We start from the raw sequence: 8,960 nt of genomic DNA on the forward strand, positions 1-8,960 counted from the left end.
CAAGATTAACGTAAAAATTGCCCGGAGTTCTCGTTTAATCAGTGTTCAAAAAGGACAACGTTGAGGTTGTTTGGGGTACGTTTGTACCATAGGCGCATCGTTTCACGATCTTGCTGAAATCGCAATGTTTGACGGGGGTCCTTCTCCTTAGTTACAGTTGCTGAGCTAGGATTAGACGAGGACCGTTCGAGGGCGGGGTTTTGCGAACGGTCAATTGAAGGACCATTATTTGACAGCTGTTCTGGGACAGGACTATCTGATTCTTGTGTTGTTTTCTCACTGTCGCTTTCACCATCACTATGAACCCCTGGACAGGCACATTTTGACCCACAAAAAATTCTGACGGTGTATTGTTAGGTGCTACGGATAATGGAGAGGAATTTTGCGGTTGTGTAGCGACAAAATTGGACTGCATAGTGTTGGGATATACAATTGAAGGACCATTATTTGACGGCTGTTCTGGGACAGGACTATCTGATTCTTGGGTTGTTTTCTCACTGTCACTTTCACTATCGCTATCACTGCATAGAGGCATCCAGGCTTCAAATATTTGTCTTTTTCGCACACAATCGTACAAAATCCTGAGTATTACTTACTGAGTGTGTGTAATCGGCCTCACATGGCCAGTCTAGTTCTTCATCACTACTACTACTACTACTACTACTAACGTCACACACACCTAACGGTTCAGCTTTTGTTTTTTGATGGGGGAGCCATTTTGCAAATAATGTGACACTTTAATATATTTTGCACAACCTATAACCTGATTTAATGCTTGTTTTCCTTGCGCTTTGTCATTGTCTTTTTAAGACAACACAGGGACAAACCTGTGACCATATCAACCAAATGTGTGTTAGCTCTGGCCTGATTGGCCAGAGTTGTGCCAAATCCTGTGACCAAACCAGTCAATTCTGTGTTAGCTGTTTGCAAGACATCTAATTTATTCATAAGATCATTGTTTTGTTTTCGTAATTCGGCTAATTTGGTTTGTATTTGTTTATAATGGACATCTGACGCAGGTTGTTGAGGTGTAGTCCTGTCACAATATTCAAAAAGCTCTTCGCCCTGAAGCACTGTGATCTGATCAGGACCTCCTAGTGCACCACAGTGTTCCAAAAGATTGTTAGTAATATAACTAGGTGCTGCTTGATTATCAAGGAATGGAGCGTTAACCTCTAATATATTTACAGGATTGGTTACTGAGGTATTACCTATGTTACACTGTTTATCTGACAGTTCCAGCGTGGTTGAATGAATCGCTTTGTCTAGGTATGTCAGAGGTGTGTGGTATACAGCTGACATAATCGGAGCCTTCCTCACCGCTACAGATACAGTTAAAGAGGTATTCACCTACATTATATCCAGGTGCCTCCTGCAAAGCTCCCCGATTCGGTTGGTGGGATGTAAGCGATGTTTCCGATAGTCCTGTGTGTTCAGATGCCTTCCGCAAAGCGTCCCTATTTGGTTGGTGGGATGTAGGCACTGTCTCTGTTAGTTCTGTGTCTTCAGACCCTTCTCCTGCTTCTACGGCAAGGATTGTCTAGGAGATAATAACATATTTTTGGTTAAATAAAGACACACATACACACACACACACACACACACACACACACACACACACACACACCTTGTCAGATGTCTTTTGTAAAGGGTTAGCCTTTTGTCCCCTCTCAATGGAGACACCTGGTGGGTTGTATGGCGTTGGGGTACTATGTGTGAAATCACGCTTAGACGACGACAAATGCAACGACACCAAGTCTGCTACAGCCTTTAGTTGCTAAAACAAAGGAAAATCCTTTTTAACAATATATACATTATATTAGAAAAAAGTTTTTATAACACTATGTAAATATATTCTGTTAGATACAAAGGGTTTCTCACCTCTGCAGCTGTGTTAGGATCATCAGATACAGTGTCCGGGGAAGGTGAGACTGGAACAAAGGCTGAGGGGGGCCTTTTGGGCGGGAAATCTTCTTGGTACGGCTTCACAGTCGTAAACACAGCATTACATAATGAAAAAAAAACCTTTTTAAACACCCCCTTTATTTTACTTTTTTTGTTTCAACTCACCTCAATAGATATCTTCTTATGCTTAAGTCTGCGATCCTTCTTAGGGGTAGCAGCTTTCGCTGAGAGGATTAGAGAAGCACATGGCCTTTTATCAAGGTTGATTTCAGCCGCATGGTCTAGCAAGTAGCCATTTCCATTCTGGATCCTTTGTTCAGGGGCTGATTGTCTAGACACAGAATATATTAGATGACTAAAAACACAGGGATAAATTAAAGCTGCGAGCAGCGATGGACAGGCCCTCGCGCCTCTGCGCACGTCGGGGTTACCGGCGGACGCCGCTCCTTGCGACCGTGCATTCGCGCGGCACTCGGACGCCGCAAATCGTCACCAATTAAAAGGGAACTCCCCGCCGAGTTCAACGATACCTCACACAAGACTCTACGTCATACGGTTCATTAGCTGTGAAAAGGGGCGTGGCTAAAGCATAGGGGGCGGGTCAAACCATCACCAATTAAAAAGGAAGTCTCTGCTGAGTTCATTGGCAGATTTCCTGTGGCCAGGGGGGGGCGCTATGACCAAAAGTCAATTTTGGCCAGTAGGTGTCCTCAGGCCCGGACCCTTGTCCATCGTGACAAATTTCGGGCAGATACGACAATGTACACTCAAGTTACAACAACTTCTTTGGTCATCGCTAAACACTCAAAATGGCCGCCACGCCACGCCCACACCGTCTGACGAAAAGTTTTTCTTTTAATAACTTTTCATCGTTAAGGTGTTGGGATGGTACAGACCAAGTTTGAAGTCCATCGGATGAAATCTCTAGGAGGAGTTCGTTAAAGTATAGCACCTTGACTTTTAATCGCACTAATTTCGAACTTTGAAATCAAAATGGCGGACTTCCTGTTGGGTTTAGGGTATGGCTCTAATGAAGTTTTTTGTACATCTTGACATGTTACATATGTGTACCAAGTTTCGTGAGTCTACGTTAAACGCATTGCAGGGGCTCAATTTTCTTAACTTTCTAGGGGGCGCTAGCGAGCCATTTTTGTGCGCCTATTCCCGAAACCCTTAAAATACGTAAATTTTCACCAGACTTGATGCAACCGCCAAATTTGGTGAGTTTTTGAATATGTTAAGGCCCTCAAAAAGCCCATTCATTTGACGGAAGAAAGAAAGAATAGAAAGAAAGATTAATTCCTTCAGTTTCAATAGGGCCTTCGCCGCTGTCGGCGCTCGGGCCCTAAAATTAATAATTCCTTCAGTTTCAATAGGGCCTTCGCCGCTGTCGGCGCTCGGGCCCTAATAATTCCTTCAGTTTCAATAGGGCCTTCGCCGCTGTCGGCGCTCGGGCCCTAATAATTCCTTCAGTTTCAATAGGGCCTTCGCCGCTGTCGGCGCTCGGGCCCTAATAATTCCTTCAGTTTCAATAGGGCCTTCGCCGCTGTCGACGCTCGGGCCCTAATTAAATAGTAATAAATATTACATCCTGAAAGAGATAAATAGAAACCCTAAATACCGGTTTTCTTATTCCTTATTAGAAGGGCAGATTGGTTTATGTTCTGGCGTGTTGGGGCCTGTAGGATTGGGCTACACAGCTCTTTTTAAAGACAGAAAAACAAATGCATGAAAGCTCAGCACAAAATCAAGTAATGCTGTAGTGCATAGGTCACTTACAGGCGGACCGCGGTCCGGATCCGGACCTAGAAGCCGTCCCATCCGGACCCGGACCAAAACAAAAGATTATGAATTAAAACCTGACGGGCGCTTCTATTTTAATATGTGCAACTTTTGTATTCTTTACGGTAGCGGTTTAGTGGATGAGGAAACGCACAGACCAATTGCATGTGAGTTAAGCCATCCCATGTGATACCACTCAGCCAATGAAGTCTTCGCATTCCGGGGGGTAAACATTGGGACTCTACAGTGCAGACAGATGAGAGAGTTAGAGGCAAGTTACACAGGAAAAGAAAGTTGGATTAAAAAGATAGCGATACATGTAGAAAACAAAAGGGAGTGAAAACAGACGAATGGGACGGAGAAAGGGAGAGGTACAGACGAGTGTGCCGGAGAAAGTTGAGGAAAATACGAGTGAGACGGATAAAGGGAGTGAAACAGACGAATGAGACGGAGAAAGGGAGCAAAACAGACGAATGAGACGGAGAAAGGGAGCAAAACAGACGAGTGAGACGGAGAAAGGGAGAGATAGACGAGTCAGCCGTTTATGAAATGTTAAAAAGTCGTAATTATACATCAGCCGTCTGCTCTGATCTCAGCCACTCTCTCTCTTCCCTCTGAGGCTGAATAAGTGGAACATGAAAACCGGGGGTCCCGTGAAATATGACAGCTACAGTTTATCGGAAAATAGCGTCGGGCACCCTGACTTTGATGAATTGACTGTTTATCAGACCCCAGATGAGACAAGAAGCCAACATTAGCGAACTCTGCGGTGACTGTCCCTCTGCCTCTGACGTCCGGCTGCAAGAGACGCTGTAGACACGCTGTATTAACGTTACTGTTTAAAACGTTTTCCAGGTTAGTGGGGATGCATAGTCTACCGATCCAAACCAACATTAAAACCGTAGTAATCTTCCCCCAGCGTTTAGTTTTGTTGCTAAACTGTGTGTAAAATGAGTGGTGATGTTAAATCATCTGTGTGATGTTTATGTTTTCAGGTAACGTTACTGTTGACGTTCAAACAGTCCTGCGTGTGTGTTTTGAGAAATATCTTTATACTGCAAGACTATATTTATTATATTAAGTTGGATATTAGATGTAAAAAGAAGGAAATGGTTCTAACATTGTAATTTAGATGTGTGTGAATTTCCCACACCAGGAGTAATTTAGTTCTATTTTATAGTGATCCATTATCTGTTCAAAAAATGTTTTATGTTCTGTGCAAAATGTTCTATTAAAGAAAAGACAGAAAATAAATATTTGTGTGTGCTGTAAAGTGGTTGGAAAAAATTAAATCGGAATCGGTTAAAATCGGTATTAGCTGGCCTAACTCAAAGAAAATCGGAAATTGGCCTAGAAAGTTGTAATCGGTGCATCTCTATTATTTTCTCTTATTTTCAGGGCTTAAAGTATTCCGGCACCGTGCCGGATCTCCGGCGTGCGGCCATGAGAAAAGAAAAAAAAACTTGCATGCAGTTTAATATTTGAGTCAATTGATTTCACATACCAATCATATAAGAGGAACGCAGCTCTAACTAACACAGAGTTGAAAGTAATCAGGCCTGGTGTCGGATTTCTGGCATATGAATATTTTAGAAAAATAAATAAATTAAAAAGTCCACATGGGATTTGTTTTGATGCGCTGGATTTAACCAATCATCGAACTTCCACCTACCAATGAAACGAGTTCTAGCCAATCAGATGCAAAGTACGGCGGGTCTTTGCCGAAAAGCGAGAGTGCTGTGTGGTCTCCGTGGTAACGCGGCTAAAAAAATGGATGCAAAGTTTATCAAACCTGGAGCATGTAGATACAGGCAGCTTTAGTTGAGAAAGTAGTTAAAACAAATGGCGCTGGGCATGAATAGAGGACAAGATGAAAAGGATGGAGACAGGAAGCTGTTATTACCACTTGGTGCCTCAAACTGAGGGAGCCGGGTGCTTCTGCAGCGCATGTTGAAGGATACCGGACGGCAGCAGTGGTAAGACAGGGCTGGCTAGTCATTAGATGCTAGTCACAAAGCTTCGGTCCGTGCACTCTGTCATACGAGTACGTTACCGGCAACGGCGGCTACCGTTAAGACTGTTCCTTTACTGACCGACCGTGATACTGTAGCTATCTGAAGCCCAAACTGCCTTGACGAAGCTGTCTGTTTGGAATCAGCATGGCAGGTATTTACATCCCAGAGTTTAGACGTCTAGCTATATGAAAAGATAAACAATGCAACGTTTTAAATAAATGTAAATAAAGCAGCTAATATCAACATGGACAAAATCATGAATGTACTAATTCACTTTTTTGATGATGACCTGGCCAAAGTAGTACATTTTAGTTTTCACAATGATTCATTTTAGGATTATGATATTATTGCAATATGTAAAGCCACATTGACTCTTTATTTAACATATGGTTGGAAGAAGTAAAAATTGATCCAAAACTTTTTAGTTTTCATAAATTATTACTTTTATTATTGTGTAATGTCAGAAGGACTTTAACTGTTTTGCCAGTCAAATTAACTTGATGAGTGCATATTGAAATATTACATTGTTGGTTGGCAAAAAATGCATCTCAAAATGCATCAGATTGATGTTTTAACATATGTAATATTTAAAATTTTCTTCCCGGACCCCCTAGAGGGGTAACATCCTTCTCACCTTTTTCACCCCTGACCCGTTTTCATGCCTGAGTTATTTAAACATAACGGCTTTGTCCAAGAGTTTATGAAAAGCTAAACAATGCAAAGTTGTGATTGTGATGTGTAGCTAATGTAAGGACTTTACCCCTTCCAAAAAGTTTCAGGCTCAGGATTTGTTTTCACTTTAAGCCCTGTATTTTGAAATGCAGCCCTAGTTTTATTTAGTTAATGAGAGAACAATATACCGTAAAACTTCAAATAATAGCCCGGGCTTCTATTTACCCAAATCGACGAAATGCACCGGCTTGTATTTGAGACAGGCATCTATAAGAGACAGGCCTTTAATTGACAATAGGAGGTTACCACATTATATTAATTTTTTTTTAATTCGTATTATTCGTAAATCTCTCCTCATCCCTGCCGTCACTCACTGTTGCATACACTTCTTTTGCCTTGGCCCTGATAATTTTACGTGAGACTCTGAGATGCTTTGCCCGCATGCTGTGGATCCACTCACACACGCTCACCTCCAGCTCTTCACTGACCTTCTTCCTTCCTCCACCTCGCAGTCTGGCCCTTTTGTCGTCTTCCTCGGACAGACGTTGCAGTTCTGCTTTATGTTTACGCCATTCTCGCACTCTCTTAAGATCAATCGAGAAATGTCTTGCCGCTGCTTCTCCCGAATTTTGTTCGGCAAACTTGACAACTGTTAAATGTCAAATCATACTTTTTTCTTTTTGTCTCCTTGGTGGTATTGAGAGAATTAAGAAAAACTGAAGACTAAAAGAAAGTTCGTTAACTTGTTTGTTACCGTATGTTGCCATAGTGATGAGTCGTTTATGAACGGTTGGGTCTGTCACGTGAAATAAAATCAAAACATAGAACAAACGATCTGACGGGTTTTAAAAGATCAAATACAACCCGACACGCAAAAAAAAAAAAACAGACCAGGCCTCTATTTGAGACCGGCCTTTATTTACCCAAATCTGTTGTCACACCAGGCGTTTAAAAGAGACAGGCGTCTATTTGGGACTCGGCTATTATTTGAAGTTTTACGGTACATATATACAGTCATACATATATGTTCAGTTCTATGTTAGGTGACAATAGATATTGTCAAACAAGTTTTTGAATTGTACTGAATTAATTTGATTGTCAGTTATTGATTACATTCAGATGTTGATACAACTACTAGGCTACTTTAATATATATAACACTAAATTCTTAGACATTATGATCTTCCGGACCTTTGCTTCAAAACATTTTCTCTAACTGGACCTTTTTAAAATGTAGTTGAATACCCCTGCTGTAGTGTATAATATATTTTATAGGTTTTTACCTTGTGGGTTAATTGTCTCATCAGCTACCACAGCAACATTGTACCAGCTCTTTGTAGAATTACCTAATGATGCAAACTACATAAGCATAGTATATGCAAAAAAACGTTTTTAATTCACAAATGATATCTTACAATAAGCTTTTTTTAAATTTACTCACCAAACGCAGGCATAGTTGCAAAAACGAATCCTCTTTTCTCGCACCAAAAAGAAAAACTTAAGTCTTTGTTGAGGAAGGCTGGGAAAAAATGACGGAGCAAGTTAGCTAGCAGACTAGCTAAAACAGTAGGCAAAAAAGTGTGGTAAGCTAGCACGAAACGCTTTGTTTTTAAACCCTACAAGCCACCCCCTTTATGACGATTTAACACTCACAACAATAGCCCTCACATTTACAAGCTAACCACTGGTCTAACACACGTTTTTTAAACACCTTTTTTACTATCGTCATATGGTACAAACCCCCTGCATTACGACCACAAGGGCAACATTTTAATACATGAATGACTAGATGAATTAAATATCTTTGAACATCCTTAAACACAAGATTTGCTTTTTAAATTTACTTACCACTTGTAGGTATTGCTGAAAAAACGAATCCTCGTTGCTTTCACCAAGAAGAAGTACAAAAAAAGAACAACTACAGCTGTCTTTGTTTGTGGAAAAAAATGGTAGCAACATAGCTACCAGCCTAGCTAAAAAAGCAGATAAAAATGAGCTAGATAGCATGAAACAAAGGCTAAAAAACGATGTAACGGGTATTTTTGAAAAACGAAGCCTCGTTTGTGTGAGAAAAAAACTTTGTAACAAGCTCTAGCTTGTTACAGCTCTGACTAGCTAGCTAAAAACTGCAGGTAAAAAGTTATCAGCTAGCTATGCACTATGACTGTGTGTCCTCGGTCGTTAGCTTGCGACTGGTAGAGACACATCAGCTCAAGGGCACTAGAGCCATAGACATAATAAAGAGTAGACGCCGCATCGAACGCTACTGCCTACTGGCGCTGACGAGCCGTGGGGCCGCCATCTTGGACCGGTCACCCGCTCCACTCAGTGTAATCTGTTTGGGAGGTGTAATGAGTTGTCAGCGCATCATACCTCACTGAATACCGAACTGATTTTCTTGTGGGGTTTTTTTTGCTGTAAAGGTCATACGTGTACCTATGATACAGGACACATGGTTCGGCGTATTTTAATATTCATAGTGGGCTTAACAGTAATAGAATATTCTGATGTGTGATATTAAGTGACCAGACGTCCGAGATCAAAACTAGGAACATAATCCCCGAAAAGGGACAAAAACGAGGATCCA

General features: G+C 41.4%; 1 protein-coding gene across 1 annotated transcript; it reads right to left on the reverse strand.

The window, feature by feature from the left end:
• Positions 1-1,145: 1,145 nt before the first annotated feature.
• LOC120567368 lies at positions 1,146-8,570 on the reverse strand. Its single transcript, XM_039814336.1, has 6 exons — positions 8,222-8,570; positions 7,815-7,892; positions 2,071-2,129; positions 1,882-1,983; positions 1,628-1,777; positions 1,146-1,540 (listed from the first exon to the last, which is right to left on the reverse strand). The coding sequence occupies exons 2-6, from the start codon at positions 7,825-7,827 to the stop codon at positions 1,226-1,228; spliced, it is 639 nt and encodes a 212-aa protein (XP_039670270.1). The 5' UTR covers positions 7,828-7,892; positions 8,222-8,570; the 3' UTR covers positions 1,146-1,225.
• Between the last annotated feature and the right edge of the window lie 390 nt (positions 8,571-8,960).

The sequence above is a fragment of the Perca fluviatilis genome, chromosome 10 (genome assembly GCF_010015445.1).
Source record: "Perca fluviatilis chromosome 10, GENO_Pfluv_1.0, whole genome shotgun sequence".
In the NCBI taxonomy this organism is placed as follows: Eukaryota; Metazoa; Chordata; class Actinopteri; order Perciformes; family Percidae; genus Perca; species Perca fluviatilis.